This window comes from Drosophila persimilis, unplaced genomic scaffold (genome assembly GCF_003286085.1).
Source record: "Drosophila persimilis strain 14011-0111.01,24,50 unplaced genomic scaffold, DperRS2 tig00000431-arrow-pilon, whole genome shotgun sequence".
Lineage (NCBI taxonomy): Eukaryota > Metazoa > Arthropoda > Insecta > Diptera > Drosophilidae > Drosophila > Drosophila persimilis.
This window is the reverse complement of record NW_020825312.1, coordinates 2453536-2471189: the sequence shown is the minus strand read 5'-3', so window position 1 is coordinate 2471189 and position 17654 is coordinate 2453536. Positions and strand designations below refer to the sequence as shown.

The following is a 17654-nucleotide window of genomic DNA, read 5'->3' as shown; positions in this document are numbered from 1 at the left end:
CGGCGTCTGCCGGAGGAGAGCCATACTGACTTAGTATCGGGTATAACTGTAGAGTTGCGGTGTCCGCAGCAACTCACAACGTTCCCCCTCGTTGGCTTTGGAAGGCTGTGCCTTTTCATTCAGTTTTAAATTGTGTGTCTCCTGACTTTCTCCGTAGTTTCCCCCCTATCAAATTTCCCGTTTCATCCCCATACCAGCCTCATACCAGCTGGAGTACCGTGGAGTCCCAAAATGTGGCCAGAGACTGGCTTCAAGCGCTTGGTGATCGCTGATTCTGCAGCCGCTCCACGATCGCTGCCAACCCTCTTCGGTTCGAGGCCGAGAGATGGTGCATCATCAGAAGTCCGAAGATCCGGCCGCCATCGCCGGTCTGATGAAGCTGCTCAAGCAGCCCGCGTCTCAGACCGTTCGCAGCGAGTCTATGACCTGGCTGGTGCCCGGCAACAGTTCTCCGATCTGGAGTCGAAGACTGAGATATAACCTCGAGGGCCGCCCGCGCCATCAGAGCGACACCCGCTGGCGGGAATTCGACGTGGAGATCGAGAATCGCCTCTGGTCGATGTGGGGCGGACTGCATCCGCGGGCCCCCTGGTTCGATAGCAGGGTGCGGGGTCGCCAGTCCCTGGGCTGCTACGTCGTGGCCTGCTGTGCAGCCAGCATCTTCCGGCGGCTCGGCGACTGGACCAGCAAGCTCTTGGACGCGATTGTCGTGAACGGGGACAAATACTACCGGGCCAGTGTGGAGTACAGCCAGCGGTGGGACCAGAACCTCGGTCCCGACGAGATGTCCGTCCAGTGCGACTTCCAGGACATCCACTTCCTAGTGCAGATGGAGCTGGTGGCCTTCGGGCATGTCTACAGCGCCCCGGCCAGCTCCTCCATGAGTCTCCTGGAGGCTCTCAGCTACTTCTTTACGCGCTTCCAATGGGGCATCCTCGAGTGCCAAGAGCGGCGCCTCGCCTTCGGCTTTAGCTCCAGCCACGACGGCGGCTACTTTCTCTACGACTGCTCCGAGTGGGACAAGCCGATCTTCCCTGACGGCATGGGTGCTTCGTATTTGCTGCGGGCCAGACAACTCATGGTCCTGCTCTACTGCATGGTCGTCACCCTCAATTTGCGCTGCAAGAAGGTCGGCTTTCGGCTCTACAACGTGGACATGGTGCGACTTCCCAGCAGAAACGGCAGCAGCAGTAGTGGTGCCCGAAAGGACAACGAGGAGGCAGAGGCAAAGCCGACTTAATGGTGGGGCACTGGGCCACAAGTTCTTGAAGGTGGTGCCTCCAACTTCCCCCCACCCCACCCCATCCCTCACACGATCTGGACAAGCAACCAACTGACTCAGAAAACCAGTTCCATTTCAAAATCAAAACAAAAGCTTTTCGTATTCCTTTTTGGTTGGCGAGAAATTCAAAAAATAAAACAGAAATACATGAAATAAATAAAAAGTAAAACCTGTTTCACTCCACAAAAATATGCAAAACATTACACGGAAACCGGGCAGTGGAAAATAAACATAAACCATCCAATAAAATAAAACCATAAAGAAGAGAACCCACCCCCCGGAACCGCAGCCCGAGCCACGGAGCCCCGGAGCCCCGGATCCCCGGAACCCACTGCTGCTGCAGCGGAACATAACAAAACGGGGCAAAGTTTCCAGAAGGGAAACTGCATTCCGAAAACTCAGTCAAATGTAAAAAAAGGCAGCTCCAAACACGAGACAACTCGAAAACTTCTAAAAAAAAAAGGAAACAAAACTGGATGAAAGTGTGGTGTGGGAGTGCGAGAGGTGTGGAGCGGGGGGAGCGGGGGAGCGGGGGAGTGGGGAAAAATAAATCAAAAAAGAAATCCGGTTTCGTTTTCAACCAGAACGGGGGCTGGTGCTGAAGCTGGAGCTGGAGCTGGGGCCACGTTCCTTCTCTCTGCCCTTCCCGGTGCAGCCGCTGTCCCTTTCTCTGTCCCTTTTTCGTGCTGCTTTATTTATCGCATAGGTTTTTCGCATGCTTTTTTGTTCTCTTTTCTGCGGTTGTCCCTCGTAATAGAAGCGGAATTTAGTGTACGTTTTTAACCGACGCTTTTTGAAAGACAAACTTATTTCGTAGAACGTTTTATTCCACTGGTACAACATCGGAGACAGCAGAGAGCTGGACCGTCTTCTCCAGCTAGAAACACCGACGGGTCCCTGTAAATATCATTGCAGCCAAATGTGACCGTATTCCTGTGCGATTAGTGTGCCCTGAAATAGCATGTGGGGAAAAAACATCGTGCAACCGTAGCCGTAGACAAAATGCGGGTGCTGGTGTGGGCTCTAGTTGAAGCTGGCCAAAACTCTCTGACACCGGATGAGTTGCATGGGAGACGAACTTGAAATTTAGATTTCGAGAGCAGCCGCAAAATGTTGCAGGCATCGCAGCCGCTTTCGCAGTCGCAGTCACAGCATGCAACGCGTGCTGCCAGCGAGCGAGCGCCGCTCTGCCATTTGGGAGAGGAGCGAACGAGTTGGGAGAACGAGCGACAGCGAATTTGGAGCTGCTTCTGCTGCTGCTGCTGCTGCGTCCAGCTTTGAGGGCCGCCTGCTTGCCATTGTATTGGTGAGAGAGAGAGAGTCGTTTTTTTGCACTGCTTACACACGAATATTATTGCAGTTTTTATTGCCGGTGTATCTGTGTGAAGGGTTGAGTGCCGGCTTGCCTGTATGCGTGGGCTGTTGAACTTGTGGTAGTGCCACTGTCCGCTCTTTCACACGAGCTCTCTCTCTCTCTCTCTCTCTCGCTCCCAGTGGCTGGAGTGTGGGGATGTAGAGTTTTATTGATTTTTATTGTACATGCATATAAATGCAAAATCTCGCATGCTACTTTTGATGATAATTATGATTTGGAGCTCTTCCGAAAATCTTCATGCTCCCCGTGGAAAGTTCTCCTCCAATTCCTAATATTTCACCTCAAAGCTGAAGCCGCCAATGAGCGGACCAGATAAGCAGCTTCTCCGCCTACTAAGCTCGGAGCAGGGCACAAGCCTGTGCGGCGGGCGCCTGGACTGACCAGGCCATGCCCTGCAGTCCATAAGTCCCTAAGCCGAAAGCTGAAAGCCGGCAAGCCCAGATGCGATAACTACTGCCCCGAAACAAGCAAAAAACAAAGGGAAGGTCGAAGCTTTTGATACCCTAGTAGGTTCAGCTCCTAGATAGTTGAGTTGCTTTGCAAAGTATTAAAGTGCAGGCTGTTTGGAATGCACCTTTATTTCGATATCTTTAAAATTTAATGGAACTATTTCAAAGTAGAAAGGTTTTACACCTTGCCAGGTTTTATATGCAATTTGTTTTTATACAGAATTATTACATGAATTGTAGATGGCTATATTGCTCTGAATATCAGCTCCCCACCCCCCAACCCCTCACTCACTATGTACGCATACATACACATATATGTACATATACAAATGTATGTGTAGGTATTTACAAAATCCCTCTTTTCCTGCTTTCCAACCATTTGATCAAAACATATTGTACCCACTCTCATCAAGGGTATAGTAGAAAAAAAAAGATCTTCAAGATGCAGCGATGGGCAAACAAAGTTCGAGGTCATTGCATCACACACACACGCAAACAGATACACTAGCACTAACACAGCCAAACAAAAGTTAAGAAAAAAAACATAAATGAAATGCAACCAACTCCTCCAGCTCCAGCTCCAGCTCCGCTCTCACTCTTCCACCCACTCTTTCGCTCTCTCTCTCTCTGTGTTTTGCTCTCTTCTGTCTCCACTCACCGCCATTTCCCCATTTGTGGGTGGAAAAGGAGGCACGGTACGTGGTTGGGAAGGGGGGGAGGGGCTCTAAACTGCAAATAAAATAAATGGAAATGACTAAAAAAGTGAAATTCGCAAAAAACTGACAAAAACCAACAGCAAAAAGTGATTGCAGTTTTTGCCGCTGGCTTTTTCCGCTGTCCCTCTGTCTGCTTGGTGGGTGGGGGGTTGGGGCTATGTTTGGGGGGAGGCTGGGCGGCATAAATAAAGTAAAGAACAAAAAGCGGGGAATACTACCCGAATGCGGAAGGGACGGGCGGCATGGCAAATGACATACAAAAAAGGCGCGACAGCAAAAAAGAGAAGAGCAAAAACAAAGGCGAAAGGAGGGCCTGGCCCACGAACAGGGGGAACTGGAAAGGGAATGGGAGCTACGAGTACGAGTACAACAAAGCAAGATTGATGATCTCGTTCAAGGATTTTACGAGTACTCGTACTATTCGACCCGAATGATGAGCGAAGACCGAGAGAGAGAGAGAGAGAGAAAACAGAGAGCAACAAGAAGCCCGGACATTAGCCCCCAAAGAGAATCGACAGACAGACAGACAGACAGACAGACAGAGTGTGTGGGCGTGTGAGCTTGGGTCTAGCCGAAGGATAGATGCGCTACAGCCAATGCGTAATCAAAATAAGGTGGGGCGTTCCTATAGCCTGAAGAAAAGAAAATCAATTCTCAATCATCCAGGGGGTCGTTGTTGTTGTTTGAGGCTCTCTTTTTCGACAGTAGCAGCTGTTGCACCTCACCTAATAATACACCTTGGCTACAGTTCTCGCTGTGGGAATAGAACAGGAATAAGCAGATTCCATGGACAGCCCTCTCACTCTCCATCTCTCTCAATTTTGCATGCATCTGTGGAAGCCCCTGCCCTGGCCGCACGCTCCCCTGGAATTGTTTTAAACGATGGGCCCAGAGTCGTCTGTGTAGGCGTAGCAGCAGCAGCAGCCGCAGCCACATTGCCCTGACTGCCTTTTATCACTCGCCACAGGCTAACACACACACACACACACCTGGAGGGTGGTGTCTGTGTCTGGGCCTGGCCGAGAGCGAGAGCGAGGAAGGAACTGGTCAGTCAGCACTTCAACCAACCCGCTGACTCACTTAATGACTGACCAGCGAAGCGTGCGTCGAAACGGCAGCGGCAGCGTCAATGCCACTTCCACTTGCACTGGCACAGCCACTCCACTGGCACTCCACAGTACTCCCCCCTCAGCCCCACGAGCAGCAGCAGCAGCCAGCCTAATGACGCATGCTGCAAATTTTGCATTCAGTTTGTGTTTAGTTCGCTCTCTTCTCTCCTCCCGCTCCCATTTGCGGTTGGGAGAATCACAAGTGGAGGTGGAACAGGAGGGAGAGCTACCTTTTATTCTGGTGTCTGAATAGACCTTGCCACATATACAATACGTATACGAGTACATGGTGATCTTCTCCTCCCAGGCGTGGTTCCGCTATGACGAATGCCTCCGACTCTTGATAGCGTGTGCCTGGGTATTTTTCGGTATTATGCCACGGTCAAGGGCACGTGCTCTCAGTCCCAAAAAGACACACACCCAAAAAACCACTCGAACATACGCTCGTTCCTTTGTTTCTTCAATAATGTATTGTTTTTAGTGAAAATTACAGCCTAAAACTCCACTGACTGAAGCTTCATTATCTTCCAACATCTCCCCATCCTTCACGAATAAGATACGGCCTAAAGCTTTCCTGAGTTCATCTTCATTATCTTTCTTCGCGGATGAGATGGCTTCCCGTATTTGCCGTAGCTCCTCCAGTTTTCCCAAGGCATTCTTACTATCTCTTTGGGCCTGGGCGGTCAGCACACGTCGGAGAGACTGCACCCCGGTTTCCAGAGCTTGCGAGCGCTCCGAGATGCCCTGCAGGCGATTCCGGACCTCCAGGAGCTTCTCCATTGTGGACTCAATGGTGATCTCTGGAAAATCGTCTCGATTGGTCGCCGGGACGGAGTGGGAGATTGTTGAATTCTGTCGGAATGGACGCATATTTAATTTCGAATTTTACAAGTACTTCTCGAACTCTGTCATAATGGTGAAAGATCTTTACTGGTTGCTACGACATACACAGCCTGCCCAATCCTGGATGGAATCTCGCATCCGACTGGCGACAATCTCTGCCGCACTTAATTAGAAGCGGAAATGCCACGAAAATTGTTATTGATCAGCTGTCTATGAAGAACTGACAAGACAGCCAGCAACTTTAGCGGCTTTCGGCGACAACATCGTTGGGTAATTAAAATTAATTTTCGCAAAAATCTCAGAGCCCCGATCGAACATGGAACATGGAACAGAGCACAGGGAACAGAGCACGAACGATCCACTTGCCTCAAAACAACGATGACTCCCAGCGGAGACAACTCTCTGGTAGCGGTAGCCGTAGCCGTAGCTGTGGCCATGGCATGGCCTGTAGTCGGTCAGTGAAATCTAGTTTTCCCAGTTCTCGGGGCTCGTAATGATAAATGGTGTCTGGTTAGCGGAGCGCCAAAAGAGAAACAAGTTCACCTGCCACAAGACAGAGTCCAGAAGCTGCACTCCGTATGTCTGCAGACTCCCCTCCCCCCTCCGCAGTCCACCACCCCCGGAAGACTCTACCGGAATACGTGTTGTATTTCAATTAGAGCAAAGTCGTCCTCGACCGCAATTAGCAACAAAGTATCTGGCAATGTATGTTTTCGCTATTATCATTTAAATTTATGTTGTGGTCCTACACACATATCTTTTCTCGAGTCCCTCCCATCTGCCATCTCCCATTTACCATCTACCATCCTCCATCTATGGATCCTGGCATGCCTTACGATTACGATTATGGTCGCTGGTTGTTGAGCAATTTGTTAGGAACCAGCCTGATAAAATATGTGCCCCTTCTGTCTTTTTGGAGGCGCCCCAATGGGACTCGACTAGGGACAAATTGCCGCTTGGCGGACTGTCCCATCGGGTAAATCGGAAGGCATCGAACGATTAACGGCCATTGGCGAATGGCGAATGGCGAATTTTCTTGACTGAAAATTGCAGGCTTCTGGATGCATATTTCTGATGGAATGGCCAGGGAATGCCAGGGATTAGTGGTTAGCATGGAGGCAGTTTCATTTGAATGGCTAATAGAATTACTCTTATCCCCCGTCCCCATTGGAGAAACCAATTCCCTGCTTTACAGGGAATTCCGAACACAGCAAAGTACTGCTGATTCGCCCCTCAGCTGCTGTTGTTTTTGCTGCTTCTGCAGCTATTCAGGTGCCACAATCTCCTGTGCCCCTGCCGCTGATGCTCTCCTCCTCCCCGACTGCTCTTTTAATAAATGAAAATGTTTTTAATTAATATGCTTCAATATGTCGAGTGGCCCAGCAGGTCCCAGGTCCCTCTTGAAAAGTCAACCCCTGCCTGCCGCACAAGCCCACCCACCTCCGAGCGCCCACTCACATCCACCCTTTTGCCGTTGTGTTCTGTTGAAATTTTCATTACATGCGGCCGTGGAGGCGCCTCGACTTTATTCTTGTTTTCATACGGGTATAAGCCTACGGGCTAAATTTCAATATTTCATATGCACAATAAGAATACCATGCCCCCCCTTTGAAGCATGCACCAAAATAAATAGCCCTCCCCCACTCCACTGTGCTGCGGCCAAAAGCCTCTCTTTTCCGTTCTGATTCGGGACAGGTTCAGCTTTGTCACAAATTTTACCTGATAGTATTTCTTATAAGTAGTTTTCTTTCAATCAATTTAATCAATTAAAATAGATTTAATTAACTGAATAGTTTTTACCTTTAAACATTCTTTAAACATTAAACAAGTATTATCTAATTTTGTTGAGAATTATAGCCACTTAAGAACTAACGTCTAAAATTAGGACCATACAATACACAAACGGGCGGGAAAGTTTTGACTAGCGGCAAGGGCCGCGGCTCTACTTTATAGCCAGTACTCAGTCAGCATCTATGTATGTATTTATGTATGTGTGCTTATGATTTATGTAATTTATACAAAATATTTTATATTTCGTTTGGTATCGTCCCTTATCGTCCTACAAAAATTTCATAAAAACATTTCGAGCAGTTTGCGAGATTTTTATATATTAGATTTTTTGTATCTCATATTCCTTTACATTTATCTTTTACATCTGTTTATTCTAACACCAGATCAAGCCATTTTATCTCGCTGCCTTTCGTCAGATCGCCAACACTGCACGAAGAATAGTACGTGAGGTACATTGAAAATGGTAAAAGACTTCAGGTAAATCCACTCTATCGACACGCATGTACAATATATTTTCACAGGTGCTACAATTTTCTTTTTAATAAATTAATTAATTTTTGTGCCGCGGTTTTTGAGTTTTTTCAATTGGGGAGTATGTTGCAAATTGCAAGTATGCGGAAGTGATCTACTCATCCGGGCCTACAACATAATTTTTTCTCGTGGAAAGTGCATTCAAAAATTATCAGTAGCTCCTGGGTTTCTTCGTTTTTTCCCTTTCCCGATGAAAATGTTTTAAGCAGAAGCTAATGGATATATTTCGCATAGCCCCACTGCTGTGGGACTCATTTTTTTTCGCGCATTCAGGCAGTTAAATGTACAGCTCGGCAGCCCATTCCCATTGCAACAGATGCCGCGGCTGCGTAATTACATTCTCCCCCCACCCATCCCCACAATCACCGAATCACGAGACCGAACCACCGCCAGCCATTATTTTGATTCATATATCATACATGCATCAATGTCCGTTTCGTCTATTATCCGAGTTTTCATATTCATCTCCTGCTCGGAATTGGACAGCCTCTGTCCGTCTGTCAGTCCATCTGTCCGTCCGTCTGCCTGTCTGTCTGCCTTTTGCTGTCAACTGATGGATGATTTCCCGAGTGAGCTTCATCGCCATGCTTCTGGCAATGGGATTTCGGAGTGGAGGGATTGCTGACAGGCCTTGCCATCGCCATTGCCATCACCCATTGACTGCCGCAACTGCAGTGCAACTTGGCCAATGAAGTGCGCTCGAAATGTATCCATTTATCAATATTAATTACGAGCCAAGAGATGTGCTTTCGATGGATGGGTATCTACGTCTATTTCCCAATAAGGATACGTTGGAAGAGTCCCAGTACTTTGAGGACAAACCGCAAACTTCAGTTGCAAAAATGGCCATTCATTTGCCATTTTTATTTAAGGGTGGCGGCAGTGGTGGCATGGGTGGCATGTGGGGCATGGGGCAGCAGTGGATGCAATATTATTTAAAAATGTAAAACTCTCCTGTTGCGGATATTGCACCTGACTGTACACGCAGGATGTGTCCATACTGAATACTGCATCCGTGCATCCCCAATTGGCAATCGTCTGTGTGCGGTTGAATTGCTGACAACACGTCGAACATGGGCCTCAGTTCTTGGACGTCTACCCAACCCATCTACATATCCACACCCATTCCCATTACCATTAACATCTCCATCTCCATTGCCATTGCCATGCTCCCCTTCCCACCATCCATGTGGGTTGCCAGGTACAGATGACAAGCGGCTTGCAACTTCATTAGGTGCTCCTGGACCTGGTACCTGGTACCTGGTTCTAGGCTGGACCAAAAGGCGGCTCCACAATGCAAAAAGCAGCTGGCTGGCATCAGAGGGATTTCCCTTTCCACCAGCCCATGTTGAGCCAACCCTTTTGGGTGCATTTAAGGCAGAGTCTCTCCGGCCGTAGCTCCAGCGCCAGCTACGACTTCGACCAAGGACCTGGCTTCGGTCTGTTGCATTTTTCGGCAATGCAAATGGAGGCGGCAGCAGCAGGAGCAGCAGGAGCAGCGAAGGGGCTGGTGGTGGGGTAGGCTTTCATGTCCATGCACATTTGCATTTTTTATGCTTACTCCATATATGCAACAGTCCGATGTATGTGTGCAACCCCGTTCCATGTGCATACATGTACAAATATATTTGTATATGGGGATGGCCGCTAGCCATCTCGCTCTGTTGCTCTGGCCGTCTCTTTCCCCCCGCGAAAATCGATAGCAACAAAATTTAAAATGCACTTTACTCTTCTATTGTTTTTTTTTTGTTTTTTTTTATGCTGTTTTGGGGCTGCCTCCTGCTGCATCCCTTACGAAAGACTGAGCCTTGTTCATGTACTACAATATATGTATGTACATATGTGGGGGCACCCTCTGTATGCAACCTTGTGGTGCAGAGTGCAGGCTGCAGGTAAACGGAGGATGAGCCAGGGTACTTTACATTTGAAGTAGTCTAATTCAATCGGATGCTCGAAGCTAATAATAAGCCAAGAGCCGGAATCTGAATAGGAAGCTGCGAGCGGGGTCGAAAGTACTACACACTGAAAACATACGATTGTCAAAGGTGCATATTGGTACATAAGGTACATATCCCGATCCTCAAAGAGTGGTGAAAGTGGGTGTGTGTAACACCCAGAAGAGCACGTTTCCGTTTTCTCGATATTGGCATGTCTGTCTGTCCGTCTGTTCTTTCTTCTCGATGAGGGCCTAGATTTCAGAGACTATAAGAGCCTATATAACCCCCGCGAAAGGTCTTTTTGTGGCTTCCACAATTTTGAAGATACGAGAAATACGAATCATAGAGATTGTCCATATCTAACAGGTTGCCGAACCTGGATCAGATCGGTTTATTATTATAGACAGAACGAGCAAATAAAATTTCAGTGGCTACGCAACGCATTCTACGGGCTTATTCTCTCTCTCTTTCCCTCTCTCGCTCTCACCCACTCTTCTTCGTGCAGTGTTCTCGCTGTGGCGACAGGGAGCGAGATAAGACGGCTGGTATTTGTATGAAAATAGAAAAAAAAGAGACAGAGATATAAAAAAATTAAGGAAAAATAAAAAACAGATCAAATCTAATACATACAGTTGAGCTTAAATTACTCGAACGTTTGTTACTTTCGAAATACAACGTGTGGCAACAGTTTTTAGGGAGAACATTACGTTAAACGCTGTAAGTCGAAGTCTTCGAAGTGGTTCGACTTATGGAAGTTAAGCTGTATATAAAATCTCCTAAATGGTTTACTATACTATAACGACATACTATAAAATATATTGCCTCACTTATGCTCAGTCAGTAGACGGAGTACCGGGTATATGTAAATAAGAGTCACAACGTTAACGATCGTTTTGTCTTCTTTCTGATTTGGTTTGCATAGTAGATTAATTTTTAGCTTTAATATTTGGTTGTGGCACCACGATATTCAGTGACTTAAGCGCATCTACGACTCATGAAATCCCCCAGTTGGACTTTACTTTTTGCCATAAGTCCTTTTCTTTACGATCCCCCAAAGATGATATATGGGACTAAGATCCGGCGACAGTAAAGGCCATTGCACCAGTGGAAACCTTGTTGTCCAGGAACGATTTCTTAGTCAGAATTTATAAGTGATTCGGGTTATGTCGTTATCCTGCTTTAACTCCCACCTATCCCACTTGGTATTACAAACATAGTGAACTGAGTATACAAATAAGTATTATTTTCAGGATGCAATTTCATGACAATATTCGGATAGGCCTTAAGAGTTGTAACCTTCGTTGAGGTTTTGTTCTGCCCAGCATACTTATGTAGATCTCGCAAAGAGCAGGATCCTCTTTGTCCCGTCCGGTTGCCACATGGTTGGATTTTACTTAACTTTAATTCACGTTTCAGTGGAGCAGACTGAGAGGGACACAGCACAGTAAATTTGGCGGGTTATTCATTCGCCGATAATCCAATTACGGGGTCGCATTATCCATTAGCTCGTATCTGGGAGTGTGCATCGAGAGGCAATTCGATTGCAGCCAATTTGTTGCCAGCCTGTGCCTGGACCTGTGACTGTATCTGCATCTGGGCCTGGAGCTGGGCTTGGGTTTGGGTCTGGGTCTGGGTCTGGGCCTTGTTCTGGATGGTGGTAGGTGCTCCCGCCTAACGAACAATTAATTGAAAATAACATTCAATTATTTTTGAAAAAGAATTCAAACAAACAGCAGAGATCTGGTGTGGTCTGGCCTGAGATTCGTGAGGGATGGGGTGAACGTTAACCGCATTGCATAAACACTCGGGTCCCATGTAAAGGCCTATGTACTACATAGGCAGATGCATGTATGTATGTTCGGAGCCCTGCATATGCTCCACCAAGTCCATGTCCTGACCTGTACATGTACATACATGACGCACTTTAAACCCACAGTCCCATGTCCCTGTCCATGTCCACGTCCATATCCATGTCCATGTCGCCCCAGTGTCTGTGGTGTTTCCTAGCCATCTCTTTCGCACCCTCGCCAATGCCACTGCCACAGCGACAGCCGCACAATGAGGGGAGGCCGGCCGGACGGAGTGCGAGTATTAATGAAAATTTCGTACATCGGATTCGCATCATTAAAAAACGAAAACCCCGAAAAATTCGCATATGTGAAAGCCGGCGTGGATTTTTTTAAGGGTTGCAAATTGTTTGCGAAATAAAAACATTCGAAAATGTTGTAGAATAAAAATCAATTTGGTTTGCGGACTTATTTTGCTGTAAATGGAAACAATGCGAGTACATAAGGGGGGCAAATGGTGGGCATGGTGGGTGACGTACGACTATGTAGCGATGTACTATGTTTCCATGCAAAATGTATTTTTGTTGCATTGTTTTTCGCGCCGAGGCGCGACGCTGTGTGCAGGAAATACATTAACCAGGAAAAAATCCAAATAAAATAGAGTAAAAATTACAAAAAAAAAACGTTCTTGTCAGAAGTGGGATTCGAACCCACGCCTACAGAAGTAGACTGCGACCTGAACGCAGCGCCTTAGACCACTCGGCCATCCTGACTGTACCGATCTTCAGCGTAAACGCTTCCCTGATATTCATCCCACCCCGTTTTTAAACGATGACATCTACGCCCATGATCGATCATTGAATGGAAAATTAACGAATATGTAATATGTAATATTTCTATGGAATTGACGAATGCACTAGATGAAGCGATGGATCACCGTTTCGGGGAACGGTTTATCAGGCAGTGGAAGTGATAAATACACAGATCTTCATTTACACAGAGACATCTCTTGCCGGTAGGGATATGCCCGACGCCTTTCACTGCAGGGTGCCCGAATTTTTTGTGCGCTTGCCGAAAATTAAACAAAAATGTTAAATAAGAATATGTTTTTTCAGATACATACTACATTGAGCTGCTCCCATGTACATATGTATGGGCCCCCGACACCGACAGCGACCCCGACCCCGACCCCAATGCACTCCCACCTCCAGGGGCTGTTTGTGCGTGGCCCAAACCCAGGGACAGCAAAATGAACAGTCGACAGGAGGATGCACTTAATGCACTGGCTCGGATGTCGCCTGCCACTGCCCGAGAGAACTGTACTTATCCCACTTATCATGGGATAATGATGCAGCAATGACGGACTGGATTCTAGTCAGGAAAAAGGCTCTCTCCGATCCTCGGAACCAGCCAATCGTCTGCCGATTTCCCGATTTGCAATTAGCCAATAAGCGGTCTTATTTTATTATGGATATTTATTCAATCAAAATGTTTTCACAATGATTGGATAGGGAGTGAACTATGTACTGCCAAACCGAGCCGAACCGAACCGAATTTAATACAAATACACTCGTACTCGTACATTTGCGACAATTTATTTTAATATTTCCCACCTCCGAGGCATCAGCCCTATTTCATTCAATTGCTGCGTAGACACGTTGGCCACTATACAATATAGCCGCAAGTACCGGCGATTTATGTACTCGCCGATTGTGGGCAATGTGCGAATTTATAGCCGATGGCTATAAACAGTTGCGAAATCCCTTCTTTGTTCCATTCTAGGCTCCCCAGGTGGAGGATACCACTAATTTCGAATACGTGAACATTCGCATTACCCCATCGACAGCATGCACATACATACCTGCATACACGCACAGGCTCATTTGCATAACGCTCACGTCCAACTCCTGCCGAATCCCACCATATATGTACATATATTGCATATGTACTTGCTATATACTCCGCTGGGGGTGTGGGCAGGCGGCTGTCACTGGTTTGGGCTACGCAAAATGACAATAAAATCGCATAAAATGCGATAAAAAATACGAAATAAAAGTGTAATACTTGCGCTGAGCACAACACAACATAAAAAATTATACAAAATACAAAAAAAAGGAGGGAGAATAATGCGTTGATGCGTGCGTGCGGTTTGGGCCCGCCCCCTGGGAACGGCGTGTGGGTTGCATTTTGGTTGGTCGGCGGCTCTTTGTGAGTGCAGCAGGAAAAAAAATTAATAATAAATTGTATTATAATTTCTTTTTTATGCCGGATCAGGCGGTATGCATCCGAATATCATCTGCACAATGCAGATCTTTCGCCTCCAAGAGACGAGAATCTGGGGGAGCAGCACGCAATTTATTGGCCTCCTATAGACTTTGACTTGGAAGACCTTGAACTAGTAGATAGATGTTCAGTGATAGCAGAAACCTATAGTCAAAGTTCTTCCAAATCCTAAAAATACTCGTAGGGGCGATTGATCTTTAAACCCCAAGTCACTTTCTTTCTTTGCGATAAAATATTGTACCTGTTCCGTGTCGTATGGAAGCCGGTCTTCGATCCTCTGGCCGAAACCGACTGTGAATGATTGGCGCCGAGTGAAAAAATAATGAATGCACTTTTTGTGTGCGAACGCATCTAAAAAAGAATTTAAAAAAACGCTGCAGCGAATGAAAAGGCAGGCGGAGATGCAGTAGGAGATCCGCAGGATGCCTGGGAAGGAGGGGGGAATGCGTTGGGTGGTATGCGTGGCATTAATGCGCTGCTGCAGTTGACGCATGCCACTGCAGCCGCTGTTGCCGCTGCCGCTGCTGCTGCTGCTGCTGCTGCTGCTTTTGCCACTGCTTTTGCTGCTGCTGCTGCTTTTGCTGCTGCTGCTGCTTTTGCTGCTGCTGCTGCCACTTTAGCTGCTTCTGCATCTGCTGCTGCTGCTGCTGATTATGTTCATGACGATGCGCAAACAACAAAATAATCGAATAAATTAACATGTAAAAAAAAGGAATATAAAAAATTCAATCGCCACGCACTGGGCGGTGGATGCGGCGGGGTGGAGGCAACCAACCCTCCTGCATTCCGTATTAATAGGTCTGCTAATTATTGATGGGCCCCGGCCCCGGCCCCAGACTGTAACCCGGACGGACCCACTTCTGTGGCTGTGGCTGCGTCGACAGTGGCCGGCCCACTCTCATAATGAGTTTTTTCTGGCTGCAGTGGCAGCTGTTGTTGTTGTTGCTGTTGCAACAAATGCGTGGCAGTGCGTCCTGCCTGGGCGAAATCAGTTTCGAAAATGCTTTGTCAACAGCAACACACATTCAAAATTTTCGGTTTAGTCGCATAAGTTTTATTTTGCCTGATTTAGTGCAACATTACAACTTTGGCGCGCCACTTGGTCCTGTGTTGGAAAAATTCTCCTCTTAATTTTTTGTCGAGCGGGGAAGCACCTAAAAGCATGAGTGAGTGAATTGAGTGTGCATTGTGTATGGTGAAAGGTGCATGGTACATGGTGCAGGTCTCGCGCGTCGGGCCTCGGGCGGCCCCTAAGCCTAAGCGTACCATGGATTAAGTATACGCAGTGTGGGTGCCCATAGCCACTCTCTATTTTTGTTTATGTGTGTATGTGTGTTTTGTATTTGTATGTGCATGTGCGTGTGCATGTGTATGTGTGCAGTGTGTTTTGGATGTAAATTATGCAAATACTACCCCTATTACAGCCCTAAACCGCAGAGAGGCCACACCACCCGCATCGGCCCACCCCCTATTTCTCTATTACGCTGACGTCGACGCTATTCTGGATTCTGTATTCCGTATTCTGCGGTTTTGTTGTTGTCGCTAGTTAGCTGCGGCGACCGATGCATCTGATTAACAAAATTAGTTTAGAAAACTCCGCTCTCGCGTTCGAAACAAACAAAAATTGTTCGCTTTTTTCGACTTAACTAAAAAATACCTACAACTCGTAATTTCCCAAAGTTTCCCAAAGAGCCGGAGTCCCCATTAGTTCCCCATGTGTTCCCAAAGTGCGATTGATTGCATCTGTGAATGAATCAAAAGGATATGTAAAGGAGAAGAGCTTAGCGATGGTATGTCATGTGGATGAAGAAGTGATTTGTCTATAGTTGAGATGTAAATATTCAATGCACCAAACAATAAGTATACCTCTTAGCTTTTGGGCCTCGCCAGATCTCCATGTACTCCATGATCAGCCTCTGATTCTCTGAAGACACAAATCATGAAAATAAACCCTGAAAGAATACATTTTTCTTCAGTTAATTTAAGCGAAAAACAATCGTTCCAAGAGAATATCGGCTTGAAGTATTTGAGAGTATCAGAGATCAGAAATAAGAGCTTTTGAAAGCGCTCAGAATGAAGGTCTGTAAACTGATTAAAGCCTAGATAGAACTAGTGGAGAACTATAGCCCATCAGTGTGCAATTAATGTTTGGCATATCATGTACCAAACGAAAGGTATTGTAGCGTAGTCTCGATAGATATTTGAGTTCAATATTAATTTTCAATTTGTACATAAGCGTTTTTACAATAAAAATCAGAAATTAGTTTTTATTTAATTAATTTATATAATTTTATACAAAATATGATTCTTACGATTCCTGGTATTTATTTGGCAGAAATAAGGATAGAATTTCGTGAAAATTAGTGGATGAATGCAGTGCACATTACGGGAATGCCAAAATAGAAACGGCATCGGTGGAAAACGAATCGTGTAATAGAAGCTCTATCTTAAAGACCCATCCATCGGATGCTGGTCCTAGACAACTTTTCGGCTCTCTTTAATTTTCATTAGAAATGTTGCTGCGGTGTTTTGCCGCTTTCCATGTGCTTTCTCCATATCGCTGTGTGTGTTCCCCGACCTCCATGGGGTTTTGTTAGCCATTTTGTGATCTATTTTCTAGCACGGGTGGCGGCGGGGGGAGTTTGTTCTAGTCGGGCAAGGCCCCTCGTTGTCGTCATCGTCATCGTCGTGGCTGGGCGTTTGCGTTTCTGTGTCGCGAAGAGGAGATTCCATTCCATTCCATTCCAATCTGTCCCTCCCTCCCGAGTCGAGGCGAGGCGAGGCGACGCGACGCGACGAAGACTCTTCTTGAATGAAAGTCAAAGTAAAAACGGGAAAACAAAGCAAAAACAACAGAACAGAAGCAAAAACCTAAACAAAATACAAAACCAGAGACACGAAGCGGAATGGAGGGGCTGAGTGGGCGATTGGGGGGCGCCAGAGAGCGCCAAAGTTTGATAAGGCGAAAGCAAAACAAAACGGAGGCAGCGACAGCGGGTGGGCCGGAGAGCGGATGGTACAACCGGGGGGCCTGTCGCCGGGAAAAACAAACAGCAAATAGGGTTTTCCTCGATAGAAAAAGGCGAAAAGGAAAAGACGAAAGGCGAGCAGGAATGCAGCGAGAGAATGAAAATGCCTCGAGGACAGTGGCATGGCAGTGGGGCTGGGCTTGGGGTTGTGGTGGCGGTGGCGGTGGCGGTGGGGATAGGTGTGGGGCAGCGGGTGGCTCAGGTGCGTTGCCGGGTTGAATGCACGCCGTGCGGAAAAGGGAGAGCGCTATATGTGGGTGCCCGAGCGAGATGGCTAGCTTCTGCTGCAGTTCCCTCTCTCTGTCGCTCGCTCGCTCGCTCTCTCTCTCTCGACGCATGTGCAATGCCGCACTGTCGGGAGGGGGGGATGCTGCAGCAGAGAGGAGAGGGGATCGCGTGTATGTAAAGGAAGAGAGCGCGCGTGGATGGGAGGGCGGATGACTGGGTGGCTCTGCGGGGTGGGACAGGTGCAATTTATTTATTTATTTCGATTCATTTCCGCTTTTGTGTGAGGCTAAATGA

At 47.1% G+C, this 17654-nt stretch overlaps 1 protein-coding gene and 1 non-coding gene across 2 annotated transcripts; one reads left to right on the top strand and one right to left on the bottom strand.

Moving 5' to 3' along the window:
- Positions 1–154: 154 nt before the first annotated feature.
- On the top strand, positions 155–1425 carry LOC6596144. The gene has a single exon (XM_026989767.1). The coding sequence runs from the start codon at positions 326–328 to the stop codon at positions 1238–1240; it is 915 nt and encodes a 304-aa protein (XP_026845568.1). The 5' UTR covers positions 155–325; the 3' UTR covers positions 1241–1425.
- Positions 1426–12509: 11084 nt separating this feature from the next.
- On the bottom strand, positions 12510–12593 carry Trnal-cag. Its single transcript has one exon. It is a non-coding gene; the product is annotated as a tRNA-Leu (tRNA).
- Positions 12594–17654: the final 5061 nt, after the last annotated feature.